This window comes from Sinocyclocheilus grahami, unplaced genomic scaffold (assembly GCF_001515645.1).
Source record: "Sinocyclocheilus grahami isolate Dianchi unplaced genomic scaffold, SAMN03320097.WGS_v1.1 scaffold136.1, whole genome shotgun sequence".
Lineage (NCBI taxonomy): Eukaryota > Metazoa > Chordata > Actinopteri > Cypriniformes > Cyprinidae > Sinocyclocheilus > Sinocyclocheilus grahami.
The window spans coordinates 1,876,693-1,901,209 of NW_015505315.1; the positions used below are offsets into that span (position 1 = coordinate 1,876,693).

The 24,517-nt window shown below is 37.1% G+C and overlaps 2 protein-coding genes across 3 annotated transcripts in view; one reads left to right on the top strand and one right to left on the bottom strand.

Moving 5' to 3' along the window:
• The window catches only part of LOC107591035 (T-cell immunomodulatory protein-like), a 158,985-nt gene extending 136,855 nt beyond the window's left edge, over positions 1 to 22,130 (bottom strand). The window contains exons 1-6 of the mRNA XM_016280039.1: positions 21,875 to 22,130; positions 21,543 to 21,627; positions 20,113 to 20,246; positions 19,918 to 19,975; positions 19,520 to 19,594; positions 19,313 to 19,407 (exon numbers count right to left, since the gene is read on the bottom strand). Coding sequence (XP_016135525.1) covers positions 19,313 to 19,407; positions 19,520 to 19,594; positions 19,918 to 19,975; positions 20,113 to 20,246; positions 21,543 to 21,627; positions 21,875 to 22,052 — 625 coding nt within the window. The 5' untranslated portion in view covers positions 22,053 to 22,130. The remainder of the gene's footprint in view (positions 1 to 19,312; positions 19,408 to 19,519; positions 19,595 to 19,917; positions 19,976 to 20,112; positions 20,247 to 21,542; positions 21,628 to 21,874) is intronic.
• LOC107591034 (phosphorylase b kinase regulatory subunit beta-like) overlaps positions 22,111 to 24,517 on the top strand; it is a 78,306-nt gene continuing 75,899 nt past the window's right edge. For both annotated transcript variants that reach the window (XM_016280038.1, XM_016280037.1), the window contains exons 1-2: positions 22,111 to 22,253; positions 23,250 to 23,336. In XM_016280038.1, the coding sequence (XP_016135524.1) occupies positions 22,190 to 22,253; positions 23,250 to 23,336 (151 nt within the window). In that variant the 5' untranslated portion in view covers positions 22,111 to 22,189. The remainder of the gene's footprint in view (positions 22,254 to 23,249; positions 23,337 to 24,517) is intronic.

The window sequence follows — 24,517 nt, forward strand, 5'->3', positions numbered from 1 at the left end:
AAAGGGGTCCTATTATGCTCTTTTACAAAGTCTTGATTTTGTTTTGGGGGATGTACTAGAACAGGCTCTCATACTAGGTTGTTCGAAACACATTATTTTTCACGTATTTTACATTATTACAACACCTCTCTCCCGCAGTCTGGCATGAACGGCTCGAATAGTTCCTGTATCAAATGAAGGCCCGCCTTCTGAAATACGAAATGTGCTGTGATTGGTTAGCTGGGCCAGTGTGTGTTGTGATTGGCACAATCGGATGATTGTAAGCACTCTATGTTCGTCTGCCTTGGGAAAGCTAGCGTGTCTCCGACATAGTGATAACACTCGTTGCCTTCTCTAATGCAGCTCAACCAGGTCTCGTCCCATTCGTCGATCTTTGTGATATCACAAATCCCGGAAAATATGCGTTGTAGTCCAAACGAGTCGTTCGTTGTAGTTTTTGAAAAGTGATTTCTGTTAAATAAAATATCTCCTTTTGAAGTGGACTTTGAGCTTTGTAACTTTGCAGATCTTTTTTATGCTCAAACAGCAACATTACAGACTAACTAAAGTTGAAAAAGTCAAAAAGCATAATAGCACCCCTTTAAAAAAAGTGAACGAAGGTATAAGAAATTGATTTTTTTTTAACAAAATAAAAGTCTTCACTATCAAAATTGTGTGTGCCCTTGCTAAATATTAGTATTAATTTCTCTAAAAAATAAATAAATAAAAATCTTGACTTTTAAACAGAGGTGTATTTTATTCCCATATTCAAATGTACATTTACCCAGAACATTTTACAGTACATTTACTGTTTGTTGCTGTATATTACTTAAGTGGATTAAAGAATCTACTACAGTAGCTGGTTGGCTGAAATGACTGCTTTCTTCCGACCAATAAAAATAAATAAAATCACCCTTTTAAGGCATTCCAGATGAACTACATAATTATTAAGATGTGTATTACATATTGCTAAAAGGCTGGAAAACATAGCTATATGAGCCAGTAGGCCCGTCATGATTATTTAAGATAACCACTGTGATTACTGCGCACATTCATTTCTAAATCACATACTGCAGTCTAAGTGAATTTTAAGCAAATACAGAAATACCACGAAACACATTTTGTGTCTTTTGCCAGTGCATTATGTAAGCTTATACAGTATAATAAAAAATATAATACACATTTATTCATATTTAGAACATTAAATTAACTTTATTCATAGCCATAGAGAAAATCCTCCATATTTTTAATGTTTTGTGTTCACTGTGAATAAATGACTTCTGCACTTGAGGTGGCTGGATTTCTTTATAATAAAAAGCTCTGCATCATCAAAATCTGGCAGAAAATTTGACTTAAATAAAGAGAAATGGCTTTTCCCACAACATACTCCACAACAAAATTCAGTCACACTTTATTTTAAAGGGGTCATATGATGCGATTTCAAGTTTCCCCTTCTCTTTGGAGTGTTACAAGCTCTTGGTGCATAAAGAAGATCCATAAAGTTGCAAAGACTAAAGTCTCAAATCCAAAGAGATATTCTTTATAAAAGTTAAGAGTCAACCACGCCTACCTAAAACGGCTCGTTCTAACACGCCCCCACATGTCTACATCACTATGTGGAAATATTAGCATAATGCCGCCCAAATGTGCATGCAAAGAATGAAGGCGTGGTTTCAGGAACAGCAGTCGTGTTGATGCAGCCATGTCAGGGAGACGCTGTGGGTTTCAGTGCGAAAGCAAAAGCACTTTATTTGGCCTTCCGGAAGTAGATGCAATTAGGAATCATTGGTTAAAGATTTATTTTACAACAGAACAGCACAACTCAGATGATCGAATTTGTGCAACGCATTTTATGGACGACCTTATTTTTTGAACCTAGAAGAGTACAAGGCTGGCTGTGCACAAAGGCTATTTCTAAAAAAAAACAAAAAAACATTGGGTATATTCCGACTTTGTATTCTGTTACACCAAATACACAAAATAATGATCTTTAAAATAGCATCATATGACCCCTTTAAGGTCTACTTCTCGCTATTAACAAACCCTTAATTACGACTTTTGCCTCCATAAACTCCTAATTTGCTGATTATTATTAGTTACTAAGGCAATTGTTAAAAGGGTTAGGTCACCAAAAATGAAAATTCTGTCATTAATTACTAATAAACAGTCCATGTGACATCAGTTGTTCAAAGAAAACTAAAATAAATACCAAAAATAATAATTTATTTAACAATTCTTCTCTCCCGGGTTACATCTTCTGCCATTTTGGAGAGTACCCAAGAATGTAATCGGCATAATCAGCGTTGTTTACGTTCGGGGGGAAAGCGCACGCGTGAACGTAATCGGCGTAATCAGCATTGTTTACGCTTAGGGTAAAGTGTGCGTATGCATTGTGATGCTCTCCAAAATGGCGGAAGACAGTAACTCGGGGGAGAAGAATTGTTGAATAAAGTCGTTATTTTTGTTTTCTTTGCGCACAAAAAGTATTCTTGTAGCTTCGCAAAATTTAAGTTGAGCCACTGATGTCACATGGATTGTTTTACTACGTTTCTGGACCTGGGAACATTACAGTTGCGTTGCTGTCTATGGGAGGGTCAGAGAGCTCTCAGATTTCATCAAAAATATCGTAATTTTTGTTCCGAAGATGAACGAAGGTCTTACGGGTTTGGAACGACATGAGGGTGAGTAATTAATGACAGAATTTTAATTTTGGGGTGAACTAACCCTTTAAGTTTAGGTATTGGGTAGGATTATGGTCATGCAGAATATGTGCTTTATAAGTATTAATAAACAGCCAATATCTTAATAATAGGCATGCTAAAAAGCAACTAGTTGATAATAGTGAGAATTGGTCCCTGTACTAAAGTGTTACCCAAAATCCCTTTACTTTCTTTTCCTACAACTAAATTTCATTCCTGTGTCAGCAGAAGGATCCACCTCTTCACTTCTACACACTCTCAAACACAGACCTTTCACTCTCTCACACACACACGGACTCATCCTTTAAAAGACATCCTCACACTTCCACACAATCATTCAATCTTTCTTTCCCACTAAGACTGTTCCATTACCGTGGATGAGTCCTAGTCGGAGGGCAAATGCTATAGCTTGAAGACAACACGTAATATCTTCCAACAGCATGATTTCTTTAGCAGAGAGTGAAACACAATGTAATGGACTTCCACTGCTGTCTTATTGTTATTCTCAGTTGTCATCTATTACACACCCAGAATGCTGTTTGGTATGTGTTTTTGTCATCTTTAATTGCTTCTAGAAAGCCAAAGCACTCATTTTTCCCTTTCCTGGTTTATCTCCATGACTGAAAGTATGATTTTTAAAAAAAAGTGTAATTGTGATTTCTAGCTTCTACCACATTTGCATACACCTGTCACAATCAGTTAATACTGGGATTTCCTGTCAAACTCAGTACTGATGAGAGGAAGTCATGATGGATTTAGTCACAGAGTGCATCGAACCATCTGTCTGTCAACCATGCAGGGCTATGATGTGGGTGCAATATTTCAGCATCACCCGAGACCCGAATCCCAAATTCCGCTCTACTTCACAGATACGAGGTGGCGGTTTCCAAGCCAACAGAGATACAAGCATATCCAGCACCTTATACCCTGAAACTAACATATAGCTCAGCAGCAGGGCTGTGATAATTTGGTGTTTGTGTGCATGAGTTATTATACAGCTTGCAGACTTAAGCTAAAGCATCCCAAACTTGGGGCAGATTCCCAAACTTGGCACTTAATCAGGTTACCGGGCACTTGTAATTCAGATTTGCTTTGTTTAACCGATTAAAAAAAGAAAGAAAGAAAACTGTATATTTTTGGTTCAGGATCATGCAAACATTCAGTTAAAGTGTTTTAGTTTAAATTAGTGTTTCCCCCTCCCTCACACACCCACACAAGTCATATATACTTCTTTGATAGCCAGAGCTGCTGACAATCACCCTGAGAGAGAGATCTCTTTACACTGTGAAGCACTGCAAGCGCTTCTGTTTAAAATCACAACATAAACACACCTTTTCTTCACATCGTTTTGTAGAGTGAAAGGACAGCATGTTATTTTTGGAACAGCATACTACTATTACTATTGCTGCACTATATAGTATACATTCAGCTGTTCCCAATATGCAGATTGTCTGTAAATACATATTTTGTAGCAGAGAACACCCAGAAAACCTACTTCATTTGCCAAAATGTGCAGTCTAAATGATTTTAAATAATTATATTTTAAAAACTCATTTCAATTCCTTAGCATCAACATAAATCTGTTAATTGTTAAAACAACAAAATGTAATCAGTTAATAAGTATGAACATGGTTTAAATATAGTTAACTGTGAAACAAGCAAGGGTTAATTAGCATATGCATGAGAATGATTTACATATAATCAACAGGATTTACAAATGCTGCTTGTGTATTAACACAATTTGTTAGTACTATTAAATCTCATTCTTGTTTAATTTATGCCACACAAACCTGCATCACATTAAGTTTATTAGGTAATTTCAAAACCATCCAAATGGATTGGAAATGTATAATCAATTACAATACGTAAATCCTAAATATTAGGCTTTCTAAGTTTTTGAGCGTACGGTTTCACTTTTTTCACTATTTGAAACATAGTACATATTCATTAAGTATTACAAATATGGTACGCTATTAATACTTATCCGGCATGTTTGCATAGCCCATGTTCAAAATGGAGTCCAGAAGCGTGTTTTTGTTGAACAAAAGCACATCAGCTCTAAATGATAAAGGAGGGGAGGCAAAGGTACTGATTGGTAGTTAATTACGATGCATTCACAACTTCTGAGCTCTCATTAGTTCCAAACAATGCTGACATGCTGCACACCAAATGATCTCCATTATCATCGGCTCGCCTGCCGCGAGCAACTTCCTCCGCCTCTGAGGCACCATGCTGTCAGAGTGAGCGAAACCATTGCTTTCTCTCTCCATGTCTAGGCACCCATACATGTGAAGGCAAAAGAATGAGACATTCTGGGCTGGAAGTTTTGATTTCTGAACGCTGCAGAATGTTTTCACACTACAATGATCTCTTTCATTGCAAAAGATCAAGGAAAAATGTGATGCCTCATGATGTGACCCCAGTAAATTTAGCTACAGCTGCAACATCAAACATTCAACAAAACAAATCTTGCTACCAGTGCTAGCACCAAGCTAACAAAACCTTCAGCCTGCCCTCTGTCTGAAGACATTAGAGGGCACATCTCATATGTGTTTTGGCTGATGCTGCGGGGCTGTTTCTAGATCTTTCTCCTGAGGTTCAAAAGGTGGAATGCCGTTTATTTGTACAGCTGTTACTTCGCCAACCAGCCATGACTCCATCTCTAATGCTCTTGAGGGAGTCAATAAGCTAAGCTAGGCTGTCCTAAAGGGCCGAAAAGCTGTCAATGAGATCAGACGATGACGACTTGAGCTTGACAGGTGAATGAGACTTTGATAAAGAGGCTAACGACAGAATGGAGTGTTGTGAGAGTGACAAGACTCTAAAGAGACCTGGAAGAACAAAGTTAAAAGAATATGAGATGTCGATTTTGGATTGTCATCTCAACAGAGAAGTTCTCAGAGGTTCTGCTGTCTTTAACCTCTCTTCTCCAGTTGAGCTGAAGACGCCCTTTGACATTATCAGGAAAAAGTCATGTCACTCATCCCTGAAACAGATACCGTGACCAAATGACATTCAGACGGCAGACGTGAAGCACTTTTGACTCTGCAAATGACACCTCGAGCCTGGACTCAGGCATGCGCCATGGTAATGGCCTGACAGTGGCAGTTCGACAAATCTGTAATTACACTCCTGTAAAGACTTCATCTTGAATTCTGAAGTCATGCTGACAAAGTCACTCCATCTTTCTGGTGGAAGGCCACAGGCTATATCCTATGAGATTAGCACAGCGTGGTCCAATGTGATCAGTGAGGTGCACTATTCACTTCAAACAGGCCATGAGGCGGAAACAGACGAATAAAAAGAGACCGAGAGCATGAGAGAAACTGCCTCTTTCTCAAGGTCAATCCTTCTCCAGTGTCGTCTCTGCAAGACGCCACAACCACAAGCACAGTCTCTTCCTACCTTTAAAAAAAACTTAGCTGAGAAAACATGGGATATTTCATGCATTCTGATTCTGAATCCATCCTGAAGTTTCATTTTCCGACTCGAGATGCACTTCAGAAGACATAAACTCTCTGTATAGAAAATATAATGAAACTCACTGAGTTGCTGAAAGGATAACAGAGATTCAAAAGGTTTTTCATGTAACCATCCAGTATCAGCTTGTTAACAGACTAGTATGCGTCACCTACATTTTGTAGATCTACGGCGGTTCCCAGGCTGAGGGAGAGAATTGAACTATGCTAAATGAATATGGAATGAAATTAATCTAAGAGGAAACAAAACTTCATCGAGATGACAGAGAGGGAATGCTGACTAAATACTTTTTTGCCCCACTGTAGATGCTGCATAAGCCAATATCTAAGCCAACAAATCGGCCGTGTTTCTCTAACCCCTCTTCATTTATGAGCATGACGGCACTGGCATAAAATGGAGAGATGCTATTCTGAGGGGATATAATCTTGTAAAACCATTACGGGAACAACATAGGTGGAGTGGAGGAGATTATGCCAACCCCATATTCCTTATTCCATTTCGCTCATATTATGCTGGCAAACAGAGCAATGGGGAAAAGCTGCTCAATTTATTTCACTAACAAGCTTAGATGCTCAGGCCACTCACAGGATTTTATTTATGTGTCTGCCTGATTTTTGTTGGAATACAAATTAATAAGTCTTTCCAGTCACATAATGTGCAAATTTGTGGGATGCAGAGAAATGTTTACAAATGTCACATTTGAATATTTCATACATCAAACTGATGCAGCATGTTCAACTATGACATATGCGGGGGGAAGAAATGACGCCAAACATTCACAGGTCAATGATCCATGTTTTAATGTGGAGATGAAGATCAACAGCGAAAATTATTTCAATACTATAACCCCCTTAAACCTGGCATTGACATGTTATTTTACTTTACACCTTCTTTCCAATGTGACTTACAAATCCATTTACATATTTCATAAGAGGTTGTGTTAACTGAAATGTATCTGCCATTTATCAAATTTTAAAAACATTCATAATGTGTTGATTAAATTGGGGGAATAAATCGCATGAGAACAGTATCTGTTGTCTTGTTCACATTGCAAGAGCAAAATAATCAAATTGACGTGCTTGATTAATTGCAGCAGCATAACCTCATTGCACTGCATATAGCTGAGTGAGGATAACGAAAATGCATTTGCATTTAAATCTTCATTACATCTGGTCAAAATCTGTCTCAGACCACCTCAAAATACATTATCAGTGATCTGATCACAATGTGTCTTCAGCCCTATTCAGACAGTAAATGTTCCTCATGGGACATCTGTAAAAATACATTTGCATGGTTTCTCAGTGATAAAATGGAAAGGTTCAGATGATGATTTATTCATGGTGGAGGAGGGAGTTTTGTGAACCTACAAACCCGGAAATCAAAGAGCAGGCGCATGCTTAATATTTAAATATCCTATTTAACAACAGGAAAATTGCTTTGATGGATGTCATTTTAAAAATGTGGAAATTAGCAGAAATTTAATGTAACCTCTTATTAAGGTAAACATTTGGCTCAGCAACTTGGTCGACTAGTAAAAGGATTGCTAGCACAAATTTTTATAAATGTCCATAATTACATATTTTAAAACTGTATTGCAGACCTGTTGCTGTAATAAAGGCCCATTATTATTTAGGTAAACTCTGAGACTAGATTAGGAAATCAATAGAAAAAAATCAGTTGTGATCTGACAAAAAAAACAAAAACACATGATAATACCATATTATAGAGGGTGACAAAGCTATTATATAAAATGGCTTCAACAGACTTGAAACACATAGTGCACAAGTTGTACAGCATGGACTATATACTGGGTTTTTTGTCCTTTTTGGAAGATATAACCACTATGAACTGCAGTCCTTATGTGGAAAAATTTCTCATTCTATATAAATAATACAGGCTTGGAATGGCATGAAGGTGAACTATCCCTAGACATCACACATTTGGAACGGTCTGCCTGTCATCAGGTACAACAGGATGTATGTATTATGAAATCTCTCTCTGCCTCCATGTTCTGCACAAGTTTCTGAATATAAACGTACATGTCTAGTCTGTGACAACGCAGCAGCATTATGCAAGTCATCATACTAGTTTTAAACAAGCACCCCGAGCACAAACAAAATGCCAAAAAAAAGCATGTGGGTGGATAAAACTGGCCCTGGGGTGGCAGAAAGTGAAAGAGAAAAGCGAAGACACAGAGAGTGGGAGAACGAGAATCGGAGCCAACTCAGGCAGGTTACCGAGTCTTCTGGGACGCTGATCCATTTAAACAGACTCTTCCATTAGCTACAGCCACTAATTGAGTGAAGGACAAATAAAGTCATGGTTCTTTTTAAAAATGCTTGATTAATACACACTGAACTTAATTAGGTCTGGTGGCTCAATCTTATCAGTTATTGTTAATGCCTACTATTTCCCCAAAGGAACAGATTAACATTGGTCATCAACTGTGTGGGACAACTTCAGCGACAAATCTGCTCCCTCGACTTTTATTTATCATGTAAATGTTACAATTTAGCTCTTTGATATACTGCCAACTGTCTGGAAGGCACCGTATATCAGCTTTGTTCCTCAGAGCATGTTAACTGCTTATAAAAACGGGAGGCAGTGAGAAGACATACATATTGAAAAATAATGAGATCTCTACCCACATTGTTTCAGGCTATTTGTCAGTAAAGCTGTGCCAGGTCTGAACAAGGAGAAACACCCAGTCATTGTGTTATCCACCCGCTATGTTCTACAGATCTAGCAGACGGTGCCATACAACGAGACTGACACCGAATCTTGATAGGTCCAAATTTATCCCTGTTAGAGAGTGGCATCTTCTGTAAACAGGTAAGTGCATTTAATTCTGCAAAATCTGGCTGCTTTATTGGATTGTTGTGTCTTTTTGCAAACCACAAATGAAAAGGCATTAAAGTCCCATAGGAAAAACAATAAAGGGACGGCGCACAATCACGGGCATTTGGCCAAATGTAACCTAAATGTGCAAGTGAGAGTCTGGATGACTGCTGCAGATAATGATTTGATGAACTTCCCACTTCAGCAGTCCCCTAATGTGGAAAATCTGTTTCCTTTACATCGCACGACAATTAACTTGCCGCTCATATTCAGAGATTTCAGGTCTAATTGGCTGCAGTTCGAAGCATTGCAATACAAGGTTGCCTAGCAACCAGTCAGAAAGCAGAATTGGTGTCTTTTATGCATATTTGCGCATAATGACATTTATAATTATTTGGCAATTACTCCCTATTTTTAACGAGGCCACACATTCTGAATCCGCGGGTTATCAAGAACATTATGAAGAAGTGAAAATGTGATGCAGATGCCAGTGGCATCTCCATGTTGATCGAGTGATGCATCAAAAACAAGGAGAAGAAAAAAGTAATGAATTTTTGCCACAGGGACTTACTAAATGTATGGGGCTTCTCCATGCTCATTCTGTTGCTATTCTCTTCACTGCTCCTTTGGCTATGCATTAGCCTTACCTGAGCCATCAGAGCTGCTCATGCAAGGCAGCATTAGCCTATTAGAGACGCATTTAACCGGACTTAATCATTCACCTTTGTCTCAATTAATTGTTGGTTGTTCATCTCAATAAACCACTAGGGCCAGATATCAGATGCAGAGCCTGTAGATCTATAAACGAGAGGGAGATTTTGCATTCAGGCACAGGGTGAAGGCTGGACATTCCACTTTTTAAAGCTTAAACGGAGCATTGACACTTAAGTGGATGCAATTTCATGTCTTCTAGCTAATGCAGCCATACGGTGGGTGTTACGATTTCACATGTGCGACCGGAATCTGAGCTGTGATCCGTAGGTGACCCTCACCTGTTCATTCACAGAAAGGACACATACGGAAACAATTCATGTCTTGACTGAGAAGGTCACAGAAGCAATATAAAGTGAGCAGTGAAAGGCCAGGAAGCCGGTATAGAAGTTCAGTCAATATGATTTCAAAAGAGGTCCTTCAACTAAGTACTCAGGTTCTCAGGTACTCATTACTCAAACTTAAGATAAGAATAAAAATAAGAATACTGGGTGGCCGGCGGTCTAGAGAAGTGGTTGTCAGATGGTTTTGCTTGAGAATATGAATTTTACATTTGACTTCAAGCGTGTCCCAATAAACAAAAGTAAATAAAAATGTCCTTAAAATTAAATACTGATGTAGTATTATTACAATGAACTACATAGGCAAAGTAATTAGTAGTTACTGAACATAAAATAGATGGATGAATATTTTTTAATATTACATTAAAATGTATATTAAGAAGAATGTTAACATCAAATTGACTAGTTTCAACCAACGGAGTTAAAATTGAGCAAAAATACTGTAGGTAATCACTAGACTTGATCAAAGATTCCTGAAAAAAAGTATCACAGTTTCCACACAAAAATATTCAACATTGATAATTGTTGAGCACCAAATTCTGAAGGATCATGTGACACTGAAGACTGACTGGAGTAATGGCTGTTGAAACTTCAGCTTTGCCATTACAGGAATAAAAATATATTCAAATAGAAAACAGTTATTTTAAATTGTAATAATATTTCACAATATAACTTTTATTGCATTTTTAAAGAAATTTCTGTGAGCATAATAGACTTCTTTCAAAAAGAAAGTCCCATTTAAAAGCAGATAAAGACAATTTAATTTGCTAGCCTAACTATGCACAATTATATGCTTATTTGCATCTAGTATTGTTTTTTCCCTGCTATCCACAATCAAATCAGACCTGCCACCTAAAAATTACCATTAAAATGTAAATGAACCCACCATGCACATCAAGATTACATTCAAAAAAATTAAAAAAAGAACAAATAATCTCTTATAAAAACCACAAGACAAGCCATTCAGTTTCAGCTGCTATCTCTTCTTGAAAGCCTCCACTCACCATCACTAAGGTATTTTCCTCACACCAACTCTTGCCACAGCAGACAGCCATAATTGTAGAGTAAATGTTGGATGATTTTGACGTGGGTGTGCTCTTTTTTTCTCTCCTGGGCTGTTGTTAATCTGCTGTGATTTTCTCACAGCTGTAGAGGTCCAGAGAGACTTTCTTGGTCCTGTCTGCCAATCAGACCCAACAGCATGGCCACTTGTGTGACAGCAGAACAGCTTTCAGATGGTTTGGGGGTGGCAGTGATGCCAGGCTCCAGCCGAGAGGGTGGGAGATAAGTGCTATAGCAGCTCAGGGGCTTTGTTTTAGTATGGGTAGATGGAGTTGGTCCATATTGGTTAGTGAATTACTTTTTGACCTCTTTACCCTTTCCTGGATGAGATGCTTTTGGTCACTGTGACATAGACACATGACCACTCTGAGCCTCAACTACACTAATGGACAGTAAGACTTTGACAGGATTCTGCAAGAGAGCATTTAAATCTGTTTTCAGCCTTTAGAAGCACAGGATTATTACAGTCAATTATATGTGACTGACAGGCAAGCTTAACAGGAAACTCTTCACCCTTGAAAACGGCTTTGAATTCATAAACAGCTCTTGAGAGATCATTTGATTTAAACAGGTTCAGAAAAAGAAAAAACACACACTGGCATCAGGAGTCAGAGGCACCTGGCAATAAAGAGGATGCCGAAACGCACTACTCTTTTGGCTTCACTTATGATGACTGTGAGCCAGTACAGATAGCACAGCCTTTCACCAGGACAGCAAAATTATATTATTTATGCAAAAAAAAAAACAACAACCTGTAATAGCATTTTGTGACAGGCTATATTCAGACTGCAGTTGATTTGCCTAAATTTGACATCAGTTATAACAACCCTCTACATTGCGAGTAAATCACTCGCATATGCGACTAAATCTTCACTCTGGGCGACTAAATGATGTCTAATATTAGCCAATGGCTAATAAATTCTCAGATTTTACTCGCCAGTGTGTGAGTTGGAGGCTGAGTATATGATTAGCACAGATATATTTTCACTCACAGAACACTCTGACTGAGCACTTCAGAGTTTCACTCTCTGTCAAGCGATCTGTGATATTTTTCAGTTCATTTGAATGGATGTGCAGCGCACCTGTGTTTGTGTATTTGGTGTAATGTGTTTCTAGTGTGAAGCGCACAACTCGCCGTCGCTTTCTCTCACTGTGAGCAAAGAGCGAGAGTCTTACATAACATGCAAAATTGATGCGCTACATGTTAAAGATATACTTTGTTGTATTTTTCCTGTAAAAATAACAGTTCCTTTGGAATTCTTCAGCTTTTAAGAACTGCCGGGTTTTCCTGTAGTAGACGGAACTAATGCGCAAACGACAATCTCATTGGCTGGGGTTCGCCTATTATCGTCCCTGTTTTGATTTCAGCGAATCAGTTCGAGCAAACGCACACAACCTGATTAATATTCATGAATCCAGTAGCTCATTAATCCTTAGTGCGTTTTTATATTGTTATTATTAGTAGAATTCGTATGATAATAATATCTTATCAGGAACACTGAATGACCAAAAAAAGCACCAGCACCAGTCCTAAGTTCATTATATATATATATATATAGTATTTCAGTCTGGCGAGTAAACAAAAAAATATACTAGTCAATGGCGATTCAATTGCCAAGGTGTCTGTTGAGGGTTGTATAACTTACCCATGATGGCAGGAATCATAAAACAATGAATGAAAAAGATAAACGAGTCTCTTGTGCTCACAAAGGCTGCATTTATTTAATCAAATGTCATTTTTATTATGTTATTGTTAAAACTAACACAACAAAAATACCAAGAGAGTTTCAGTACTTCACAGACACTCCCCACAAGACCTGCTGCTAAAAAAAATGGGCCAGTATTACCCAGACGAAAAACAACATTCAGGAAGTATCCTGTCTTGATGACAGGATTACAAGCAGAGAGAAAAAGCATGACAAAGACAATCTAGAGAAGTAGAATAATGTAGTTATTGTGAATCTGTTTCAGTAAATGGAAAAAGCTGCTAGATTTGTAGTCAATAAATTTGCTTATTTCATACTTATAACTACAGTTGAGGTCAAAAGTTTGCATCCCCCTTTCAGAATCTGCAAAATGTTAATTACTTTACCAAAATAAGAGGGATCATACAAAATGTTGTTAATTTAGTACTGACCTGAATATTTCACATAAAAGATGTTTACATATAGTCCACAAGAGAAAATCATAGTTGAATTAAACCCCCCCCCCCGCTTCAAGTTTACATCCCCTTGATTCTTAATGATGTGTTGTTACCTGAATGATCCACAGCTGTGTTTTTTTGTTTAGTGATAGTTGTTCATGAGTCCCTTGTTTGTCCTGAACAGTTAAACTGCCTGCTGTTCTTCAGAAAAATCCTTCAGCTCCCACAAATTCTTTGGTTTTCCAGCATTTTTGAGTATTTGAACCCTTTCCAGCAATGACTACATGATTTTAAGATCCATCTTTTCACACCGAGGACAACTGAGGGACTCATATGCAACTATTACAGAAGGTTCAAATGCTCACTGATGCTCCAGAAGGAAAAAACATGCATTAAGAGCCGGGGGGTGAAAACCTTTGAACAGAATGGAGATGTGTACATTTTTCTTATCTTGCCTAAATATCATATTTTTTCATTTAGTACTGCCCTTCAGATGCTACAAAAGATAGTTACATGCTTCCCAGAAGACAAAATAAGTTAAATTTACCCTGATGAGTTACTGGCAGAGTAAACTTTTGGTTAAATTAAATTGTATGAATCAAAAAGCATGTCTAATTAATTAAAATCATGAAACTTAAACAATTTAACATCAATTTATTATTTATTAAGTTGAACAAAAATTACATGTTTAGGGCCCTATGAAATGTTTTATTTTTTCCAACCTTATGTTTTATTGTTAATTCTGTTTTAGCATGTCTAATTATTTGAAAGCATAAAAACAAGTTTAATTTATTCTTACAATAGCCTTATGATTTTTGCTCAGAAATTCTGTGTTGTGCATTTACATTTTTAAGGCATAAAACATTAATTTAATATATCTTTTAAGTAATGAACAAATTTTTATTTTTTGGAAAATAAAGGTCATTTAATATTACAATTAAAACACTGAAGAAATATTTTATGATTATTCCTTAAAAATAAGGTTTGAATAATTTTAGTAGTAGTAGTAGCAGCCTGTTACGTACATTCTACTGAACAATAGTAATATATTTCTGCTGCAATGCCTTCAAGTTAAACCACACTTTTATGTTGACGGGTTACCGTGAATACCTTTGCATTTCTGTTTATATGATATGAGGATAGTTTTACTCAAATGAAACGGTCAAATGCTAATGAAGTGACACTCAAGAGTAGTTCTGGAGATGTTGTTCATGTATTTATGTCCTCATTTAGTGAGGCGGCAGAAGCTAAAATCACCGCAAGCATCAAGTGCCTTCAGTACCAGTGGTAAACAATACCGCACGTCTGCGCCATTCATTAACACAGAGACACGCAGAATTCATATTTAAATAGTCGGTTTGCGGCTTAATATTTACAAATACTAGTGGGAGTGCGCTCACTTTGAAAAGTATCGATATTCGGTACAGCACGGAAGAACTGCAGAATGTGTCATATATATATTTAGTCAGCCACCAATTGTGCAAGTTCTCCTTTTGATTTTACAGTTGGGTAATTTTGTTGCAGTAGCACGAGATAGCTTGATTTCAAACGTTGAATTGAATAAAAAATGACAAGTAAACAGTCTGTCAGGGTTTTGCCCTGACACTCTGGTTGTCTTGTGTTTTTGTTTCTTGTGTCTGTTGTCTTGTCAGCACATGGCCTAGTTTGTTTTTCTCAGCCATGTGCTTTAGCTCCTCCTCCTGGTTTCCTCATTACCACACCCTCTTGTTAGCCCTCATTGAGTCCTACCCTAATCAAACACACCTGAACAAGCTAATCAAGGTCTGAACGGTTATTAGGAAGCTACAGGCAGGTGAGTTTTAATTAGGGTTAGAGCTGAACTCTGCAGGGCTGCGGCTCTCCAGGACCGGAGTTCGCCACCGCTGACCTATAGGGTCATTCCGTGTCAAATCAACCAAATTTCAGAAATTTCCCCGGCTCAAATTTTATGATTTTGCTAATATTTTTTTCTGAATATGGAGTCTCATTGACATCCCCATATCTCTGGGACCGAACAATGTAGGGCCTTGAAAATTAAGATTTCAAAAGAAAAGTTAAATAGAAGAAGTAAAAGAAGAGGAAGAAGAATAAATAAAAGAAGTTTAATACTTCTTGAGTTATAGGCACGCAAACTTTGGAAAAAGAATACTTATGACACTCAGAAAGGTATGTTCAATGCAGTTGTTTGGACAGAAGGAAATAAGATACATTTCTAGTTTCAACATTATTTATTCTTCAGACATTTCTCTTTAAAATAAAAGAATAGGGATGCACGATATTGGATTTTTGCCGATATGCCGATATTTTTCAACTCATTATGGCCGATACCGATATATTTCCTTTTGTTTGAAAACAACACCAAGTCTCTCCTGTGCAGAAATTATAAGCTAAATATTTTTAATTTTGGTTAGTTTTTAACAAGAACTTATTTGTTAGAATTAAATAAACGATAATGATGGTTTTTTGACAGTACATTAAAGCTTTGAAAATAACTATAAATAAACTATATATCAATCGCTGCATTTTTCCCCCAGAAAGGTGCAGTGTTAACCCTAACATTTTATTTTAAGATTTAACATTGTAGATGGTCTAAAGCACAAGAATTGTAAAAATTCAGAAAATCTTTTAGCGCTTATGATTTGTTTAAAAAATAAAACATATTACACATTAATGAATAAATCTGTAGCGACTCAGCTCACAACAGGAAATATGAATAATTAACCATAACTAGTTATAATTAATTATTCATATTTTAGATCCACTGTAGATATTTAGTTGACCTCTCAGGGTCAACTGTCTTGTCAATTCTAAGAACGTTAATTTCCTGGTTAAGGGAAATAACTTTCTTACTGTACAATTCTACAAAGCTTGTAGCGTAAATCTGCATGATTAGTGACTCCGGTTATGAGCAAACAATGAACACGTCAAGTGTGATACAAGTAAGGTTTTATTAACTACATAAACCCTTAAACTAGTCCAACATACTACATAAACTGGTCTAACATCCTACATAAACACATAAACTGGTCTAACATACACACACACACACACACACACAGTTGGTATAGGAAAGGGTTAGAGTTTAACTCAGTACAGAAAGAGACAAAGAATTAATTTTATGGAACTATTTGCATATTCAGCAGATCTACACCTTTTGTAAAAAGGTGTAACTGATACTTTAACACACCTTCGGCAGAAATCCTGGCATCCAGTTTATTGAGTGAGGGGACTGTGACGATTTGTTAATCTAATGAATAATTGATTTGTTAAATCAAATAAAAATTTGTGTCAGATTGGTCGAGACGCTACAAATCAGTATATGTAAAATTTTTATATTTTATATTTAATTTACAAGTGTCATGTTTGTGATTTTTTTGTCACGTCAGCTATAGCTTCTGACCTTTAAATCAAAACATACTCATTATTTTATGACATCAATTACTGCTTTATTGAATCGGAAACACAGTCTAAATGTTATGACCAACAGCGCCCCCTACAGATTAAAATTCCTTACGGAGCGGGCATTAGGACCCGGGGGAGGCTGCTGCTGCTGCAGCTGCACGTGCTATTACGGTTTACTCTATCACACACTGAACGTGTCATTCTGTATGTGCATTCACAGATTAAAGGGGTCATATGATGTTGCTAAAAATAACATTATTTTGTGTATTTGGTGTAATGAAATGTGTTTATGCGGTTTAAGGTTTAATTCTTAATTTTAAGGTTTAATTATTTTCCACATACTGTACATTATTGTTTCTCCTCTATGCCCCGCGTTTCTGAAACGCATAGATTTTTACAAAGCTCATCGGTCTGAAAAGCGAGGTGTGCTGTGATTGGTCAGCTATCCAGTGCGTTGTGATTGGCTGAATACCTCAAGCGTGTGACGGAAATGTTACGCCCCTTACCATACTGTGATGCCGTGTCTCGGTCGGAGCGACGAGACAAAAACATTAAAACCCATTATAATTAAACGAGGCATTTGTTGCCTCCAGTGGGGACATAATTACAGATTATATGACTTATACTGTCTTTTTATGCGTTGTGTTGCATCGCGCCGCGTAAACATAAAACCATGTCTGCATTTGTGATCGGAGAAATGACAAACAACAAGCGCTACTCTACACTGCTCAAAACTCGCGTTTGAATCATCAGTGGCAAATCCTTTAAATATGAAAACATACTTACAGTCTGTGAGTCAGAACAGCCGGCATTATAGTATACTCTACCAGGATCAGGAAACAGGAAACAGGCTGAGTGAGCGGAGGCCGGCGGGCTTGAGAACGACGCAGCCGGCGGATTTGACAAAGGAGCGTCTGGCGGGCTTGCGGCAACCACATGTGACGACCCCAGGCTGGACTCTGCTTCGTACACGGTGAAAGCCGATCCGGCGATCCACAGCGTGAAGTTGATGCATTTCCTCACCGTCAGCGACCAGCACGGATCAGCTCTAGGCATGACGAAGCGGATATTGTCCTCTTTTGGAAGGCCAAACAAAGTAGTTTCGCTTTCACAACGAGTGCCTTCACGACATGGCGGCGGCGGTGGCAACAACAATACTACAGCGAGAATAAAAGATACACCTTCTTTCTTTGCGTGAACATTTGGGCGGTGTTATGCAAATCTTCCCACATCGTGATGTAGACATGTGGGGGCGTGCTAGAACGAGCCGTTTTAGGAGGGTGTGGTTGACTCTTAACTTTTATAAAGAATATCTCTTTGGATTTGAGACTTTAGTCTTTGCAACTTTACAGATCTTCTTTATGCACCAAGAGCTTGTAACACTCCAAAGAGAAAGAAAAAATTGAAATCGCATCATATGACCCCTTTAAATGCAGCGATCCAAAAGAGTGAATCTAATCATCATTAAGGCAAAACTTTGCTTCAAGAATGAGCCACACTGCTGACGTGATCTAATCGCTAGCACACCCTGAGCACATGTGAGTTAATGTATTCCTCTTATCGGCAAGACATATCGGCATCATTTTTCATATCGAGCCGATGCCGATATTTACATTTAAATCCATTATCGGCCGATTCCGATATAAGTCCGATAATATCATGCATCCCTAGAAAAGAAGCATCATATTTTTGCAAATTGACCCACATTTGGTTTTTGACCAAAATTGTACACAAAAATGTGTACAATTTACTCCTGGAGCCATATTGAAATTCCATTATCTCTGGAAATGAACCATATGGGGCCTTAAAAAGGAAGATTCCAAAAGGGAAGTTTGTTAAGACCCAATATCTAAAAGGGCATTAATATATCTTTAATACTTTTTGAGTTACAGGCCTGCAAACGTTGAAGAATAAAAACTTGAAAAGTGCTCTTTCCCCATTTTTGAATGGTCACACCACTGGCACATAATGCAACAAAGATTGCTAAAGTCAACAGATTTTACTAACAGACCTAATCTCTGGGTAAAAGTAACATTATGAGGCTGCCATATTTCTGAAGTCATTTTTAACCCCCCATAATTTGGCTCTGAATCTCAGGTGAAAATTGACATTTTGACCCCCCTCTACAAAATAGTGGATTACTCAGTAAATATTCATCCATGACATTTAATATTTTGGCTATCATCACTATACATGTTTATCTTTCTTCAGGAAAAATATTAGCAAAATCTAAAATTTGAGCCGGGGACCTCTGGTTGAGCTGACATGGAATGACCCTATAGATATAATATCTACAACCTTTTTTGACCTCCACAAAGCATGAGAAAATGAATCAAATGTAAATGTGACTTCATATATTGTTCTGAAAAGCAGTATGAGGAAAAAGTCTAATTTAATAAACCTGAGTGTCTGATGTGTTAATAATCAAAGAAGTATTCCTAGCATTCCTAATCCATAAATAAATCAAGCAGCATTCAGGGCCGTTCTACGGCAAATGGGCTTCATCAAGGCATCTACAGAAATGCTAACTGAAAGCTACAGAATAGAGAAGTAGCGATTCTCTAAATCAGTCCACAGAGCAGCAGAACCTTGCAATACTTTCTCTGACACTTCAAAAGACTTCAGAGTGAATGAAAGACCATAGCAGCATTACTCACCGGCGGTGAAGTCCTTGTTAAGGTCAATGAAAGTATTGGAATGAGGGACGCGCATTTTGCCTTCCAAGTTGAGAGCATTCTCGCATTTCAGTTGCCTGACAAACAATAAAACAGCATGCTTTCTACACATACACTGTACACTTGTTTTCTTGACACAGGCAGAAAAATCTAAAACAAGCTATTGCACATTTAGGAAAACAGTCTTACCTACTCCTGAGATAGCAAACCTCTGATGAACCATCCACAGATCCAAAAATGTCTGGAATCATGTCCCCATTAAAGCTGTAGTGGAAAAGAGGAAGCAGCTTTAAACCTTTACAAGGGAAGTTTGCATTTGTACACTAAAGGGATGAGGACTGCAAAACTTACATGATACATTACATTAAGTTAAATTTTGAGGGGTTACTTTTAAGATATTAGCCAGCAGAACAGTACGTACACTTCCTGACAATAAAAATGTCGGTCTGTTTATCAGAATTAAAGTAAGTGAAAGCCGCAACTGTACCATAATTCCCTAAGGCAAGGTGTTTAAGACCAAGATTATATAATAATGGAAATAATATTTCCACAATGCACTTAAATTAAAAACAATATACTGCACTTACTCCATGACAAGGGGCTGATCATCAAAGGTCCTGTTCAGCCCTACCTTACTACTCTGGTCTGTAAGAGAACAGATAACATAAGTATAATTTCTATAGCTTTAAGACCATAAATTCAGGCAGAAATACTGAATAAACGAACCAACTGGAGCAAGGGTAATGTACAGAAAGCACTTTCTTTTATTTTTAAGACCTTACCCAAAGTTTGGTTATGCCCCCAGAAGATGAAGACTGTTTGTGTGGAGAGGTCCTTCTGGTAGCCAGTGACAAGCACATCCATCTGAGAGTCTCCATCATAATCACCCGGGACCACACTAGTTATGCTGAAGTCACTAAGAGAGCCAGAGAAACACATGAACAAGGCAATATCAACACAATAAACTCTCACAAATCATGACATATGAAATATTAGTCTGGGGAAAAAAGTTTGCATATGTGGTTTAGGTTTTACATCATATTTGACATTTCAAGCTGTTATGGCCCATACAAAATGAGATTGTGATAATATGGAGCTCACACATTCAAGAAGAAAAAAAGCATGTCAATTTTATTCAGAGGCCCAATCTGACCAAAAATATGCTATTTGTGAAGTTGTTATGTATATGTGACCCTGGACCACAAAACCAGTCTTAAGTCGCTGGGCTATATTTGTAGCAATAGCCAAAAATACATTGTATGGGTCAAAATGATTGATTTTTCTTTTATGCCAGAAATCATTAGGATATTAAGTAAAGATCATGTTCCATGAAGATATTTTGTAAATTTCCTACTATAAATATATTAAAACTTAATTTTTGATTAGTAATATGCATTGCTAAGAACTTCATTTGGACAACTTTAAAGGCGATTTTCTCAATATTTAGATTTTTTTGCACCGTCAGATTCCAGATTTTCAAATAGTTGTATCTCTACCAAATATTGTCCTAACAAACCATACATCAATTGAAAGCTTATTTATTCAGCTTTCATATGATGTATAAATCTCAATTTTGAAAAATTGACACTTAAGAAGGTTTTGTGGTCCAGGGTCACATATGGTCATTAAATGCGATGACATTCTAATAGCTTGTAATGTAAATCAATGTGATTTTTGTTACAGTACAGCAGACTACATAAAATGTAAATAAACATAAGTTGTCAATGCCTCTCAACAATATGTTGTTTTATGATCAAAGCTCTGTAATTTTAACTGTGAGGAGCAAAACATATAATGCAATGCAATATAATTATATTAGAGAGAAATAAACATTCTTAAAGTCGGTTTTATCTTATTTGATACACACATTTTTAATATAATGTTTCTAAAAAAAAAAAGGATAATGAAGTAATCCTAGGTAGCTTCAGTCCAGTAAATGTTTACTTGAAATATTATAAGTTATTCTTTTATTTACTAACTAAAAGTCAAAAGACACATGACACATGTACAAAGATGGCGAACATTTTTAGAATTATGATAAAAGGCTGTTCACTTATTAAAAATGATGAACTATCAGTCAGGTGGCAGAAGGCATCTAGAAGATTGTGTACAACAGCTTTTCGGCAACATTTTGATCATGTTGATAATTAAGAGGCCTTAGAAATTCATGATACAGTAGGCTTTATTAGTGTGTGTCAGTGTGTATTCTTACCTAGGGAAAGCCTCTTTAGTCAGATGGACTTTAGGTTTGAAATAAGGAGCTTTAAGATCAGCCAAGAAAATCACCAACTCAAAATCTGAAAGAAACAATATTCTCATGAAATAACACAGAATCAGGGTGTTCAGTACCAATAACACAAACATATAAACAGTACATAAAAACAGAGTACAAAGGGAGTATCTTGCCACACCCCCTGTGACATCTTATTAAAACTCACACATATTGTACAATAAGCAGCATCTTACATTACATTAAATTCAGCTTAAAAGGGAAGATTTCGATATATTAATAATCTTAACGTCAGCTAGCAGAACTGTACTTACGCTTCCTGATGATGAAAATGTCAGTCTGTTTATCAGAGTTAAAGTCACCGAAAGCCGCTACCGTACCAAAATTCTCCGGGCCAAATAAATCAACAGTAACGTCCTGCAATGCAAACGTGACATGTTGTCCCACAAAACTTAATAATAACGTCAAAAACCAAGTCCATGACAGCAACATTTTGCAGTTAGCTTCGGTCACCACAAACCGGAACACGGCATGTCGTTCTACGGCAGCCAGGGGAGTACATATAGGCTTTGCGACCGTGTGAGTGCTAACCGGCAGTGCGAGTGTGATGTTGTTATTTAGCTGTCGTTATGGCAAGCCTAGCGGATGTCGGCTGGAAGCTGCTGGAGTTCAAAGCCAGATCTAAGCGATCAGGTTTGGCTTTTTGTGATGCATGGCATTGAGCACGATTAAGCAGTGCGCATTTGCTCTCTCGGTGCATTTTGATCCATTGTCCGTGCTGCAGAAGCGCATTAACATGAGTTTTCTTGTCTGAGCCCAAAGGTCAGGTGCGAAGTTTACGCTGATCAGGGCTATATTTAGAGACTGACTGCACACTGCGCTTCAGGCTTTGAATTTTTAAGGAGTAGCACTCTAAAAGACTTCTGTCCCCTGAATGTCTAAGGTTTTAAAGGCCTTTTAACCCTCTTAATTCAGTGCTTGTTAGCGTCTGCTTCAGCCTGACATTAAAACTCAAGTAGCCCTTGAAAGTGTTTTCAGAATCCACTTGTGGTTATGTAAGATAGATAAAATAAATAAAATCACACATAGTTTCTTCCAGCTAGTTTTGTTTGTTGAAGGCAAACCGTGATTTTATATTCTAAACCTGTATAGAAAAATATTCAATGAATGTACCGTAAATAGTGGCTGTCCTTCTACCTAATATTATCTTCTTTTGTGTTCTACAAATTCATATGGGTTTAGAACAACATGGGTGTGTAAACAATGATATATGCATTTGGAGAACAATAGCTTTAGTCTTTTGCATTTTGCTTTGATTGTTTTCCTGGCATGCTTTACTGCCTTTGCACCCCAGTAAATCTACATTTCGCTGCTCTTAGCATTGTAAATGGAACAGAAAACCATTTAGGTTACAGAGACTAAATGAAGCACATTTTGATTTTGTTGAGTCAGCTCAACCTCGGCATACTAAGTAGCCCAAAGTGGGCCTGTAGCGGTTCAGTAGTCTATAGTAGCGTCATCAAGAAGCCATGCTGGCTTTGAAGTATGCTCCTCACTTCCATCCAGGGATAATTGAATTGCATCTAAAGATGAGATAAGCATCACAATATTAAGATCAATTAAGATAAGCATTCGGATCTATGCTGATTCAAGTGTTCTTTAATATCTGTCTTTGCTTTCTATGATCAGGCTCCATCTATGAACCCCTTAAGCTATCCATACTGCAACGGGAGGATGAGCCCCTTTGGGAGAAACTTGACCGCTACTATAGCGCAGGTGAGAATATATGTCCTAGATGTAATTTGTTTTTCATATAGGTTTAAGAATAGAAGCCGATCTGAGCGTTTAATGAAATGGTTGGCTCAGGATAGTTGGAGAACATCTTTTGAGCACTCTATTATGGTCTTTAAATTAGGCATTTAACCTCATTCTGTCGTGTCATGGATTAATCTAGATGCAGCACCTTTTTTTATTTTAATTACAAGTACAAAATTATAAAGCAATGCATTTAAGGTGTCAAGCTGTGTACAAATTGCAAAGTTACTCCTGATTTTTTCTAATATAGTTGATCTGTGTATTAAGTGCACTGGTGTTTGCTCATATTTAAAAATAATTTAATTATGGCAAGATGTTTCGTAATTTAATTAGAGGATTCAAAAAGTCTCCAAACCATTACATTTAATTATAATACCCAGCAAATGAGTTGAGTCCAAGCACTAAAAGATTCATTTGGAGCTAGTATGGTTTCTCATTGCTGAGCTCCTCTGTGCATTTTGCTCTTAATCAATACTCATCTCTTTTCCTGCCTACCCTCTTTCTCCCTCTCCTCTCACCTAATCTCGCTTTCAATTTCAGTCTTCAACATGACAGTAAATACTGCTATAAAAGATGAAACAGCGTATGTAAGACTAAGAGTTTTCTTGATAGTTCTATTAGTTCTTAAAGATGAAGAAAAATCTGTCACTTGTAAATGTTTTATTGGAGTTATTTAGCTTAGTTTAAATGTATGTGTTATTTGTAAACCACTGATTTAGAATTATCTCCAACTTGTTGGTTGCTGGTTGTTTATGATATCATAATGATTGGTTATTCCCGCAGGTGAGGCTGATCTTGTTAGTGGCAGGTGGACTGATATTTGTGCTGATGCACTGCAAAAAATAATAATGATAATAATTTATTAATATATTATATTTTGCTCTTGTTTTCCAGTAAACATCTATACGATTAATTTTGCTTGAGAAGCAACATGACAAAATATAATAAGATAATAATCCAGTTTTCAGAGAAATCTAACAAAGTATAGCGAGAATTAAAATGTAAAATATCTATAAAAAATATACTTTTTGCAATGACTAGGACATATTTATCAATACTTACGCAATGGTTTCATTTGTAAAATTTATTTTAAAAACAAGAATGACGGCTCTCTACTGTTTAGAATTCAGTACAGTACATGG